The 14,769-nt window shown below is 44.4% G+C and overlaps 1 protein-coding gene across 1 annotated transcript in view; it reads right to left on the bottom strand.

Moving 5' to 3' along the window:
* LOC139296712 (receptor-type tyrosine-protein phosphatase F) overlaps nt 1-14,769 on the bottom strand; it is a 104,006-nt gene that overhangs the window by 46,040 nt on the left and 43,197 nt on the right. The window contains exons 8-13 of the mRNA XM_070919192.1: nt 12,075-12,656; nt 11,562-11,695; nt 10,900-11,044; nt 7,145-7,450; nt 6,092-6,285; nt 1,162-1,188 (exon numbers count right to left, since the gene is read on the bottom strand). Coding sequence (XP_070775293.1) covers nt 1,162-1,188; nt 6,092-6,285; nt 7,145-7,450; nt 10,900-11,044; nt 11,562-11,695; nt 12,075-12,656 — 1,388 coding nt within the window. The remainder of the gene's footprint in view (nt 1-1,161; nt 1,189-6,091; nt 6,286-7,144; nt 7,451-10,899; nt 11,045-11,561; nt 11,696-12,074; nt 12,657-14,769) is intronic.

Below are 14,769 nucleotides of genomic sequence, written 5' to 3'. Positions count from 1 at the left end.
AGGAGAGGGAGAGGAGGCAAGCCTGATTCATGCCATGTGGGTGTAGCTGAAGGAATCTGACCATGTGTGCTGTGCAAACAGATTTCTATTTAACTGGCTGTTATCAAATAAATAAAAAGGATCTGTGCACATCCCGCTGGCCTATTTAGAAAGAAAGAAAAAACATCCAGTGTTGATATATAAACAGATGAACAAAAAAACTCAGCATCCATCAACCTTTGCAGGTGGTCACTGGATTGAATAACCAGTTTTCTATGTTTTCTGTCAGAGTCAAGTACCCAAAATTGCTTAAATTAATTCCTTAATGCTGTTTAAAAGCAATACACCTTTTTCACAACTTCTCTGCCCTTGTTTGAATGCTGAAAACAATTTTTGTTATTCTGGCAGGTTTCTATTGAATTTCTGACTGAGAACAGTAAGAGGCTCTGCATTTATGCTAGTGCAATATGACATCTAGGAGGTAATAAGCCATAACAAAGGGCTGCGTGACAGCCATGGAACAGGGAGCTGCCATCCAGGCAAATGAAAAGTACATGAAAGGCTGGTGGCAATCTAGAAGATGTGTGGAGCTGATAAAACACACAGCTCCTCCCCTCAGATAGACATGTCATCTGGAGCAGTAGGTGAGACAGCAGGTTAGGCGAGCCTGATTAATGTCAGCATCACACTGGGATAGTGACACACAGCCTTTGACTGCACTGTACACTCAATGAGGAGGGAAAGCACTGCACGCTCGCTGCAGTAAGCGCCTCAGATCAGACTGAATGCCCAGCTGTTACTACGAATTTGTCTTATGGTGAAACGTTAAAATATTAGACCTGTACGCAATCATCAGTGGAAATAATCCTCACACTTTGTGGATGTAGTAGCTCTTAGAGAACGTCACACACACACACACACACAAACAAACACACATATAAATATAAAACCCAGAAATCGTTAGGACACACAACTCTTGCTGTGGTTATGATGGGGTTATGATCTTTCTTGAGGATTCACACCGAGTGGATTACAGGCATGACACACATAGCAATAAACACACATACACACTCACACAACTCAAATCCAAACACACAAGCACACACAGCACCCCCCAAATTGCAGAGGGGAGAAGAGCTTGCCCTGCAAGACAACCCAGCAGCACACATGAGGGTTACTCACATGCTCGGTGGACTCCTCAATATTCCACTGATGGGAGAGAAGACACAGGACACAGGGCGGGGAGAGAAATGAGTCAGAGACAACACAACAGGCAAGGAAAAAAAGCGCTCGTCTTTTTTTCGCTCAAAGACAGATGAATGTAGGTGTCAATGCAGTCATGCAGTCGAAAAACAGACAGAGGGAGAGAGTGTGATGGAAGAGAGGGAGTAAAAAAAAAAAAAAGAAGAAAAGAAATGAAGACAAGCTGAGTGGCATAAAAGTAATTGTGTAGCCAAGTTGAGCAATGGTTGTGAAATTCATTATTGTTTATGATGCACTGCCTTGTTTCTCATTTGCCTATGAATCCAATAAAAACCTCTCTCTTCCTTAATCACAGAACACCTCTATTCAGTATGATAACTATCTCACTGTGGCTATAAAGCATAAACTATGCTGACTCTTTGAAGCATTTCCTCTTTCCTTTCTGAAATGGAGGGAGGGCCTTTTATTCATTATATTTCAATATGTTTTCAAAATGTTCTCCTTGCTCGCTGTGCTTGGCCAAGTGATTCCCGGGGGAAGTGAAAGCCCATTTCGTGCCGCGGGGCTCCGTTGGTGCCGAGCGTGAAATCCTATTACCAGTGCTGCTATGCTAGCCCTGTGACATCAAACCCCATCGATGCAGAACGCAACTGCTGGTGTTTACCAGAAACTCGCTCCACAGTTCAGCTACTGCAGAGGAGTTCACTGATGGGTGGCCCGGCTGACAAGGGGCAGGACAGATGACACTGGTGACGATGATGTGGGACAAAATGAAGAACACAGAAGATAGGGGGGCTGAGGGAGAGAGGTGGGTGAGGGTGGTGGCGGCAAGCAATTACATTTGAACATTAGGGTGCATCACTACAAGTGCTGCTCGTGGAGTGAGGAGCACTGGGGAAGATGGAGGAGACTGGCAAGCAATGATGCTGGAACATGAGGGGATTAGGGAAGGAGGCGAAGGAACCATCAAGGGGCCAATATTGGCAAGCAAAATTGCAATTACATATTTTCATCAAATTGTTCAGCCCTTGAGGCAGATACGTATCTCAAAACTTGAGCAAATAAAACAAAATCTATATGTTTTAGATACCATCTAGACGCCATTAGAGGTAATTCAGAAAATACGTCTTTTTTAAGTGAAGTAGTCCTTTAAGAAGAAGAACGTGAAGCTTATACAGTAGACACGTGCCTTCAAGACAAAACTCAACAGTGATGTCTGCCTGCTTACCCAACTTTCCCTTCTTGCAATTCCAGACTTTCACAAACAAAGAGAGCGAGCCTCACACACTGCTGATTCACTGTGCACTGGAGAGACGGTGTTCATCATCCTCCATTGGCTGTTGGCATATGAAAAGACAAAAGGACCCAACTTCTCCGTCCTCCTCCCTGTGGATGAGTCTTTATCACCAACGAGCTAACTGAAGCATGAACAAGGCCTCTGTGTGATCCCAGTTGCGACGGGTCGACACACATGGCGCATTAAAAAGTGCTGCCTCATGCTCCCCTGACGTAGCGGGGCACTAAATAGTACCATTTAAGAACAGCTGCTACTTAACTCCATGAATAACAGTTTGCGACGTGTCTAATTGCTTAATTTGTTTACCGTCGACTCCACTCAGTATGTCAACAGAGCAGCGAACACATTAAGGTTCGCAAGAGTTCCTATCTCATCTTGGGCTTAATCCCTTTCTATCGCAACTGCTTTTGCTTTCTGCTTAAATCCATGGGAGAATTATAAATTATCCCCCATTTATATTTCGAATGCCAACGCAAGCTGAAAACACATCATTGCTGATAAGCGTCGTTTGTGGAAACGGAGCGGTATAATTTGCAGGCGGGTGAATGCAAATGTGATGACATGGGCTGAGATGTATGGCTATAAAAATGGGAACGAGGGGGGAACGAGTGATGTGGAAGAGAAGGAGCTGTCATGATTGATGGAGTGAAACGGGCTGAGGTGCTTCTTTTCTCTTTTTTTTCCCGATTCACATTCAACTTCAATCTGAGGCAGTGAAGGCCGCAGAGGCAGTGAAGCATCGCCTCACTCGCTCCCACACACAAACGCGCACACACACCAAAAACGCATGAGTGGTCAAACAAAATGAACCTGGAAAAGTAGTGCTGAATAAAGGCAAACTTGCGCAGGAAGGCAAACAGGAAGAAAATGCACAGAAGCACACACAAGTGGCTAATGGCTGCAAACTCGATGACGCCATTTTCTGCCTACAAGATGGCTATATGTAAAAACATGAGCCTAGAGGTTGCTGTGAGAGCGTAGTGATGGAGCAGGCTATATGGTATGGAGTTGCCCACTCAGGTTCAGGCCATTTTCCCAACACAAATATGGTTGGAAAGGGGTCGATAACATCACACTGTTAACATGGCCTCTGGTTTAAATTTAGCAGGGAAATGAGGGCGCTGTGTGGGCTCCTGCTTGAAAAGAAAAGAGGCGCTTAGACCGCCCACGCACAGGCAAGCTCTCCTAGCTCTCCTCCCAGCATTTCAGCTAACCCTGATGGAGGGTGAAGAGGAGAGAAGGAGCTAGAAACAGAGAGACAAAGACAAGGGGAGAGGTGATAGTGATTTTGACAGAATCTGCAATCCAATCAGTCGACTTAGATTTGTGATTGAAGTCAAAGGTGAGGTTGTGCTATGTTGTGAGAGGCCTGGAAAATCTGGATTTTTCTTTTCCTCCTAGCAGGCTTACTGTGCATCCAATGCAGGTGAAAGGGTGGATATGGAACTGATTTCACAACACATTAGGCAAATTCTTGAGAGAAACACTATGAGATGTGCCAAGATGGAAGAAAATTGTTTTTTTCCTTTTATTTATCATCAATTACAGGTGTGCGTTTGAGGGATTTGGATGAGTCATGAACTCTACTCAGCCAGCTGGAACACCTACAGCATGGTTGATCTCAGCAGTGAGCATGTTTGCTCATGTTACCTGCTCATGTTTTCCACTTGTTGTTGGGGTACGTGAATGGAAAGATGTGTGTGAAAAGGAAGGATTGTTCTTAAACCAGTTGGGCGAATGCGGACAAGGGAGCGTCAGCTGACTGTGTGGTCTTAAATGACGTCCGGGCAGGTCCTTGCAGGTTGGCTACTCAGCGCTGTCTCATAAAAACAATCTGTTGAGATGACTCAATCAAGGGTAACCAACCTGCACGCAATCCTCTGGTAATTACTCAACCGGCTTCTCAGGCAGGAAGGGTGCAAAAGGAGGACACGAGAGAAAGGGAAGGGAGTTGGAGGGAGGGAGGGAGAAATTCAGGTTTCTGCCAGGGAGGGGACGTGAGTTTAAGAGGTGCCCTGGACGCCAAACTGGAACATGAGAGCTATCCTGAGCGCCAAATTGCAGTGTGTCTTTGTGTTTATTGTGTGAACCTGGCACAAATGAGACATGGCGGGGAGTATTGTTTGCACAACAAGTGGGGTCAAGTTCAGTTCAGTTTTCATAACGCAAAACAAAGTCACGCTAAACATGTCGACATAAAGAAAACACTTCCAAGAAGACAAGCAGCCACCATGTTTTTCTCTTTTTCCAGACCAAACGATGCTGTCCTGGCTGTCAAGCACTCTGGTACACAGTCAGATAACAATGAACTGTCAGCAGCAGCTGGCAGAAACAACTGCTGTACAACAAAAGTGTTGGACTGCGTTTGAGAGTTGAGGGCAGACCATTTGGCCAGGTGTAGAGACACGGCCAGCTGATATCAGCCAGAGCCTCTCTTATAGTTATTCTCAGGTCTATCTGGCTAAAATGAACTTAATGTTAATTTTATACTTAGAAATTGCTAAAGAGTCCCATGTGAGATGTGCCACTTGGGTGGTTTGACAACAACACAAAAATTGACTCATTATGTATTTATCTGGGATCCACAAGCTTCTACTTAGCGTCACTTGGGATGTAGCACATCTGACACGTCATTTCAAGGTGACTTTCCCAGTGCTTCCTCTTCTGAAATGATAAGGCTTCAGACAGCGGGGTGTTTGCCAAAACAAATGAGGGTTAATAGCTCCACTCAAGGGCACAGCAGTGTGCACTGCCTTGGAACTGAACCAGCAACCTGTTGGTCTCCCTTAATGCTGCAGCAAAGCATGTATGGGCAAGCAAACGCTGCTCAGAGACACATGCGAGCCTGTTCAGATTTTTCATGGTGTTCCTGCGGCCAGGGAGCGCTTACTTGTTCGAATGAGATGTTTTTGTGTGAGGCCATCGAGGATGCGAGTGAATGCGTGTTCGCGCAAATGTTACTCCCGGCAAACAATCAGAAGGAGGCTCTTAAGCTGGTCTCTTCTCTCCCAAAGAGAGGGAAAAAGTGAGAGTGGGGTTTTTGGTTTTAAGATATTCATGAATCTCTGAATCCCTCTTAAGGATTACAATCTCTCATCCATCTCACAGTGTCACACAGCTTTGGGCGATTCGGAGAAGCCTGCATTAATGTGTAAAGGGCGGCGTCAGGAAAATAACTCTAATTTATAAACATGATAACAAGGCAGTGCATATGTATTACTGCTAAAACCGCAAAGAGGTGCATTGATTCCACTAAGCCCCATCCTGATGTAACACATATAAAATATTTAATAGCTATTACTGTAGAATTAGAATGGATCTTGTTACGACAGCTAATCCAAAGCTGTGGGAGCAGGGTACCAATTTAAAGGCAAATGTCACATGTACAGAACGATGAAAGGGGGGGGGGGGGGGGGGGGGGGGGCAGTCGACAGAAAGAACATTCCATGTGTGTCACCCCGGTATGGGGGAAATGAAGTGTGAACTCAGAGAAATGGAAAGGAATAGCGGAGCGGTGGAGAATGAAAATAATGGGAAATGAACATAAGACAGCTATAGACAGTGAAAGAGAGACAGATAAAGACTGGACAAGAGTGAGACATCATCCAGTACCTGCGCCTCTGGCAACGCAACGTCCATGATGTTAGGCTGGCCTCGTGGTTCGCCATTTTCAAGCCGAGAGAAGATGACTTGGTAGCCTCGGATTTGGCCATGCTGCTTCCCCTGCAGGGGCGGCTTCCAGGTGACCCGGATTGCTGTTGAGTTTATGGCCTCAACCTCCAGCTTCCTGGGGGGTGCTCCTGGCACTGGAAACCAGAAGAAAAGGGAGGGGAGAGAGGGAGGGAAAGCAGAATGCCAGAGTAAGACAGAAAGAGAGAGACAAGACAGTGAGAGAGAGAGGGAGGGAGGGAGGAAAGAGTCAAAATATGCTGAGTTAGGGATTTTCCTCACTTTACTGTGTTTTGTGATGAGGAGCCAAAAACTATCAAAATAATGACTCCTGAGTTTTTTTATAGACTTGGGTGCTCTGTTGAAGGAAGTGATACTAGATTTGGCCATGAATCAAAATAATCTTCACTCAGTTTAGACCTTCTATGTCTACTGTGTCCCCAAAACACCCTATACGGGACAGCATGTAGTCTAGTGATGTCTGTAATGTCCTTAATTCCGGTATGAAATTAGCTGTGTTGCAGCAGACTTCAAACACATTAATTATAGATGACTCTCTCTTAGGGGCAGCCGCTCTCTATCAGACTGCAAACAAAACGAGGAATGAGTGAGAAAAAGAGGCAGGAGCAATAGAATGGAGAGGGGGCGTTCTGCTCCACTTCTATTCCTCAGAACAGAAGAAAGAAAACACGAAGGCGTTTAAACAGTGAAAGCAGAGGAAAGTGGTGCAGAGCCGAGGCCTGGGGGTGATGAGCCTTAACCTGCCATAGATGCAAAGTGTTAAAGCTATAGAGAGCAAGCTGGAAGGAGGAAAAAAGAGAAGGTGAGTCCCTCTGCTACCACTATCGCCTCATTAGCTTAAAATTGATCAACAGGACACAGAGAAACGTGTAGGAGAAGTTGAAGAGAGTAAAGGAAAACAGTGACAAGCTGCCCCAAGCAACAGAGAAGTGAAGAGTCTGAGAGCACTCTGCTTAAGGGGAGGTGTCAACCTACCATCCTCTTTGGTTCTCATCCTCATTGGGGCACTCTCAGGGCCCGGGCCCACGTCAGTGTGTGCCCTCACCCACACCTGATACTCAGTCCACTTCTCCAGGGCCTCCAGCACGTAGCTGGTGGCGTCTGCGCCGATGCCCATCACCTCATGCCGCTCCGTGTCCTCTCCAGCCAGGGCCTGGTAGCTGACTGTGTAGCGCACAATGGCGCCGTGGCGGCTAGCGGCAGGCGGTGCCACCCAACTCACCTTGAGGCTGGTGGAGCTCAGGCTGACCAGATGTACCTCTTGGGGGGGGGCGGATGGGGCTGCAGGGGGAGGGGAGCACAACCACACGGTGGGGGGCACGGATCAAGCAAACAAAAAAATAAACAAAAACACAAGCAAGCATAAAGAAAAACTGGAAGCTTTTTGTACAGTAGTCAGTATGAAAATGTAATATTGAAAATGTCAACGCAATAAAAAAAATGGTATAATTTTCCTGCTCATCAGATTTTAGGATTTTCTATTGCACTGTCTATAGGGAAATAGGGACAGGCATTACAAATTCTCTTTGTAATTCTCTTCAAAGCTTGGAAAATAAAAAAAATGTCTGTAATGCTTATGTATTGTCCTTATGAACAAACAAAGCTGGATTTAATGTAATATCTTACATGTCCACCTAATTGGATGTTTTTTGAATGATTCTATCTGAAGCACATGACATTAAGGTCCAAGCAACCTATTCCATGTTTTGGAAATGTCCTCTACCTTGTAGTGAAAACCAATTTTGAGTCACTTTCTGAGCTGGTGAGATTCACTAATAATTTGCACTCACTGTAGGTGATAAATTTGATAATACTGTATTGCAAGTTAGAATATGAAATTTTCATTTTTTATACTGAATACAAAAAGCCTCCATATTAAAACAGGATACTGCCTCCGGACTGAGAGATTGACTGCAAAAACACATTACCAGACTACTGTTGAAGCTGTGTTTGGCACTACATTTATGCAACGAAACAACAGGGTGGGCTCAACTGAATATAAAATGTGCCAAAAAAATTTAAAAGGCGACGTTTTTATAAAGATGTAATTTGTCCCTAACTGGTCTCTCTGCTGCCTCTTGCAGTATGCAGGGGGAGCAATAAAGTGGCCATAGATGTGTGAGTGTGTGAACAAGCGCTTGACAGTGTTGACTGGTGTTCGCACATTGATGCAGAAGCTCTGGGCTTCATAATAGTGTTTGTCAGACCCTACTCAGTGCTGCAGCTGAGATATACTGGGCTGCCTCCGAAGTCATAAATGAAGCTATCGTTTCATAATCAAGAACAGTTACAAACATTCCAGCTATTGTCAACATCTGGTTTGGAGCCACCGCAATAGAAAACAGTATTGTTATTATTATCAGATGGGACAAATTCCTAAAGATTTACAACACCAACATGCTGCTCTGTCATTAACCCTTTGGATTTGAATGACTAGAACAATGTGGTTTTAGTCTTAAAACTACTGGCCCAACAGGACATCAACATGATTTTTTATTTAATGTCTAGGCACAATATCGACACACCAGATTCAGTTACAGTCTGTCCCACAAATTTGGTGTCTGTATAGAGCTGGTAATTTATAGCTACACCTGCAGTCTGGAATAATGAGATTACTGCAATAAATAAGATTAAAGTATTTACAACAGCTGCAGTAAAAAAATACATGTAAACTCTCAAGTCCAGAGAAAAACAGAAAACCAATAACTATTAAATAAATAAATATTATATTAAATATTAATATAATATTAACTAAATATTAAAATAGGGAACACGAACAACACTGAAAACAAAAACAATAGCATTCATACATTACATGCATCTAAATCAATAACAAACTTAGTCAACTCTACAAAAAAGGCCACTTTAAAAGAGAATAAAATGAACCAAGAAAAATGAAATTCAAAGCAATGTGTTCTTACAATGCATGCCCATGAAATGTCTTCTTTAATAAGCAGAGCAATGAACAGTTAGCTCAAAATATGAATCCAATAAACTAATGCCAGAACATGAAACTCCACCTTTTTTAAAACATTAGGGCTGAACAGAAGAGAAATGAGTCTCATCAGGTGGTCCCTGAGCCACAAGAGAGTGGACAGAGAACTACAAAGACCTGACAACACCTCGTGTATTACAAAAGGGTGACAGACTGAATCAAAACAATGCTGATGATTTGCAGAACAGACTGTGATATTGAGGTGCTGATGAAAAATCTGCTAGATCAAAGTCAAATTGGATGGGGGGAGGACAACACCACAGGAAATACATACGCCTCGGAGGCAAAAATGAGCAAGACAAGGAGAGGGCTTAAAATAGAGATAGAATTATAGATGAAGAAGCACCTCTATCCACCTCTATCCTTCTTCTAAATGTTAAAGCCCAATACATAATTATTTGACCATATGCAGTTTTATTTGGTAATCTGATTATGAATTGCACCTTGAACTAATGGTTTTCAATTATCTTAACCACTGTTGTATAATGCAACCTTTAAGCCCTTAACTGAGTAGTTTGTCCATATATAAATAGCAAAAAAATATGAATATATCTCAGTTATGTTCATTGCTCTGAATCTTAAAAAAAATGATACTAAACATTTAAATGCAGCACTAGAAAATGTCACACTTTCCCGCTGCCTATTTGCCTCAGAACCTTCCCCAGGCTGACGCTTATTTCATGCACACAATCCTCCCACCGCATGAAATCCAAATTCTGTTCTCCAAATGTTCATCACCACTCGTGATCTCAACTGATAGTTATATAACTCTGTGGTTGTCAGAGGTGTTAGCTCTTCAATGATTTTGTCTGTCCTAATGGGGACAGATTTCAAAAAGAGATATCCGTACCTTCTGTCGGTCTATTCTATTCTAATGTTGCAGCCACAGTGCTCCTGTTACTGACTGGACAGAAATTTTAATGTGATATTGTTATGGAATTTCTTTCTGCATTTGAAAAGTTGTCTAATCAAAATGTACCAATATAATTTCAGTCAAAAGACTAACAGCTTGGGGTTTGAAGTGACCATCGCTAAGTAAAACATAATGTCTACCAACACCAATAAGTGCACTAGAGATGTCCCGAGCCAGCCCTAAGGATTGATATCTGGGCCAAACCTCCAGTTTCAGGAGTTGCATTCTCCCAGTTAGACTTTCATTCATATTAGAGATACAATTATGGTACAAATTAGAAAGGTACAATTATTCATGTGAACCTCTGTAGAGAATGTGTGCAAAACACAAATGCACTACACATAAGCCTCATGGGTGATATGGTACAAGCATGGTGCCATCACAGCAAAAAAAAAATCAGCAGTCAGCTGGCAGAGAGTGACATTTTGAGTGCTGGCACTGTAAAAGCACATAATGATATGAGAAAATAAAACAGCACAGCTCACAAATGTGGGGGAAAAGACACATTAAACGTACCTTTGACACTGAACTCAGGGCCTGTCCTCAGATAGATGGACAGGAGGGTTAGTGTTGGTGACAGAGGGGAGGTGGTGGACGCGTGAGTCTGACCGGGATGGCTGCACTGTCAGCATTTTACGTTGTGCTGAAATTGACTTGACATTTAAGTTGCCAATGCCATCTGATTTAAACCAGACTTCCTGCCTACACCTAAACCTGCTTCGGCCGGCTGTGGGTGTTACTATACAAAACCACTGGTTAGTGGACAAAAGGAGATAAGACAGATGAGAAAGACAACGCAACGGAGAAAAAATATGGACTTACTGGACTGGGCGGTGCGAGCCTCGATGGCCTGGGTGTAGACGCCTAAACCCATTTCAGAACGGGCTGCCAGCGAGAAACGGTACAAGGTGTCAGGCTTTAGACCATCCACAGCATAGGAACCCGCTGGGTTGAAGGTCACAAGTATCTGGAAGGTTTCAAATTAGAAAGATCAGTCACAGTCACGCAAGTCTTCTCACGTGCTGAGCTATAAGGGTAGTATTTGTTGTATTGTGTGGACATGGAGGAATTCATCTTCAACAGAAATCCTGTCTCTCCTTCCTACATAAGTAGAGAATACAGCCACATTTGAGAGCGAAAGTCCTTTGTTCCAAAAACAAATTGTCCTCGAGTTTACAACTGGTGCAGTGGTCCAGAAGAGTTGAACGAAGGGCCAGAACACATAGAGACAGACAACTTTGCTTGCCTGTTACAGCAGTAAATCTTTCTCATCAGCTGGGGAGTTGGCTGCATTACTACAATAACATTGCTTCAGCCGCTGCTTCCCATTCAGAGAAATTGCATCACAGAGAGCAAGAGTCATTCTTCTGCAATCTCATAGCAGAATATAAGAAACTGTAAATGAGATACTGTAGATACACAGACAGACAGACAGACAGACGGAGAGAAAACCAAGTCATAAAATAGTTATACTGTATTCTAACCTTGTTTTCTGAGCCAGCCTCCCAGTACTGCAGCTCATACTTTGTGATGGGGTCCTGTACGGGCCACAGCCATGTTAGCATGATGCGGCTGTCCAGCTCGGCTTCAGCCTCAAAGCTGGACGGCTGAGCAGGGACTGGGTACAGAGGGAGAGAGGTCAGAGGTTAAAGAATAAAAGGACCAAAAAGAGCTAATTACTAAAGCTAAATGTTCTCCACAGTGTCAGCAGCAATAACCACCTCCCCAAAACTGACCGTATGGGAAGCCATTTGCATGGCAAAGACAAATTCATACATAAATAGCCTTATGAGCCGTTCAATACACACAACATTGGCCAGAAAAAATACAGGACCTTTAGCTACCTAAACGTGCCTAACCTAAGCTGTTCCCTTGTCTAACACTATCGGTAAGCATAATTAGAGGCAACTGACACAGGAAAAATGTATAATTTTAAATGTGCACATGAACACACAATAAACAACACACAAAGCCACACACAGTGGTTGCCTGCTCACCTCCCTGCTGGGTTTTGACTTGCAGGATGTCAGAAGGTGGCCCGTCACCTACAGAAGTGAAGCCCAGCACCCTGAGGCTGTAGGTGATATCAGGTGTCAAGCCTGAGATGGTAGTCAGACTGCTGTCGTCGGTGTTGTGTTTCTGCCAGGCGCTGAGCGGAGCCGTCAGGTCCGAGCTGTAGTAGACTCGGTAGCCCCTGATTTGCCCGTTGGGTTCCTCGGGCGGTTCCCACTGGACCAGCATTGTGCTGGCACTCAGCATGCGTGCTTGGACGTGCAGAGGTGGCGAGGAGGGGGCCTGTTCACCAGTGCGCGTCTCCACGGGGTCACTGGGCGGCCCTTGGCCAATGTTGTTGACAGCCATGACACGAAACTCATACTCTGAGTAGGGGCTAAGTCCACCAATGCTGTAACGGGTAGTTGCCACACCTTCCACTACCTGGAAGCCATTGTCTGAGGACTTGGCTTTGTATTGGATCATGTAGTAGGAGACAGGTTCTGGGTTTCCAGAGTCCCAGGTGAGAGTCACGCTGGTGGCTGTGGTCTCAGTCACAATGAGGGAGGTGGGGGGCTTTGGCAAGGCTGAGGAGGGAGAAGCAGGGTATTAGCCTTGATATCAAGAATGGACTTTCAGGACAATTTGAGAAAAATTGGATGTCTGACACATTTGATATGATGATTCTCAAAATGTAGACACAACACAGCTATAAATCAGCTCTTGAGGAGAAAAGACATGACTTGTTGTGCAATTCGCCATTCTGTAACTCATAGCACTGAAATGATTGTTTCATAAGCTAATCCTTATAGTGCTGTCAGCAGTCATTATCCCCAAATGAATAGAACAGCTAGACAGAAATCCCAGTATGGTGTTTTATAACCGGCCTGGTCATTACTGACAATACAAGAAAATTGTAAGAGTGGTTCCCGTTGTGAGTGTATGACAAATACAAACAAAACAGAGGGTCTTCATTATGGCTTCCTTGAAGAAGGGGGTCTATATTGCTGTGGTCCCTCTAAATGACTGTGTATCGATCAGTTGAGTGGAAAGTGGGATCAATACAGACGACAACTGATAAGAGAGGCTGCAATGGGTTGACAACACAATCGCATAGTCTCACACACGCACGCACGCACGCACACACACACAGGAGGGTAGAGCCACATTCAAACAAACATACTGATTGATACAGAAAAAAAGGGACTCAACAAAGAAACACATGCAAGCCCCAACATCGATGCTCATTGACAAAGAGACTGCAAACAGCAACAGCCTTTAATTTCTACCTCTCAGTATCAACGAAAACCACAGCGACGGGCAGAAGAAGTTTCAGAGGCCATTTGTGAGTGTACAGTGCATCCGGAAAGTATTCACGGCGCTTCACTTTTTCCACATTTTGTTATGTTACACCCTTATTCCAAAATGGATTAAATTAATTTTTTTCCTCAAAATTCTACACACAACATCCCATAATGACAATGTGAAAAAAGTTTTTTTGAAACTTTTGCAAATTTATTAAAAATAAAAAACTAAGAAATCACATGTACATAAGTATTCACAGCCTTTGCCATGAAGCTCAAAATTGAGCTCAGGTGCATCCTGTTTCCACTGATCATCCTTGAGATGTTTCTGCAGCTTAATTGGAGTCCACCTGTGGTAAATTCAGTTGATTGGACATGATTTGGAAAGGCACACACCTGTCTATATAAGGTCCCACAGTTGACAGTGCATGTCAGAGCACAAACCAAGCATGAAGTCAAAGGAATTGTCTGTAGACCTCCGAGACAGGATTGTCTCGAGGCACAAATCTGGGGAAGGTTACAGAAAAATTTCTGCTGCTTTGAAGGTCCCAATGAGCACAGTGGCCTCCATCATCCGTAAGTGGAAGAAGTTCGGAACCACCAGGACTCTTCCTAGAGCTGGCCGGCCATCTAAACTGAGTAATCGGGGGAGAAGGGCCTTAGTCAGGGAGGTGACCAAGAACCCGATGGTCACTCTGTCAGAGCTCCAGAGTTCCTCTGTGGAGAGAGGAGAACCTTCCAGAAGGACAACCATCTCTGCAGCAATCCACCAATCAGGCCTGTATGGTAGAGTGGCCAGACGGAAGCCACTCCTTAGTAAAAGGCACATAGCAGCCCGCCTGGAGTTTGCCAAAAGGCACCTGAAGGACTCTCAGACCATGAGAAACAAAATTCTCTGGTCTGATGAGACAAAGATTGAACTCTTTGGTGTGAATGCCAGGCGTCACGTTTGGAGGAAACCAGGCACCGCTCATCACCAGGCCAATACCATCCCTACAGTGAAGCATGGTGGTGGCAGCATCATGCTGTGGGGATGTTTTTCAGCGGCAGGAACTGGGAGACTAGTCAGGATAGAGGGAAAGATGAATGCAGCAAAGTACAGAGACATCCTGGATGAAAACCTGCTCCAGAGCGCTCTTGACCTCAGACTGGGGCGACGGTTTATCTTTCAGCAGGACAACGACCCTAAGCACACAGCCAAGATATCAAAGGAGTGGCTTCAGGACAACTCTGTGAATGTCCTTGAGTGGCCCAGCCAGAGCCCAGACTTGAATCCGATTGAACATCTCTGGAGAGATCTGAAAATGGCTGTGCACCGACGCTTCCCATCCAACCTGATGGAGCTTGAGAGGTGCTGCAAAGAGGAATGGGTGAAACTGCCCAAAGATAGGTGTGC

Source organism: Enoplosus armatus, chromosome 14, assembly GCF_043641665.1.
Source record: "Enoplosus armatus isolate fEnoArm2 chromosome 14, fEnoArm2.hap1, whole genome shotgun sequence".
NCBI lineage: Eukaryota > Metazoa > Chordata > Actinopteri > Centrarchiformes > Enoplosidae > Enoplosus > Enoplosus armatus.
Note: the sequence above shows the minus strand (reverse complement) of the source record. Positions and strands in the feature narration are given on the sequence as shown.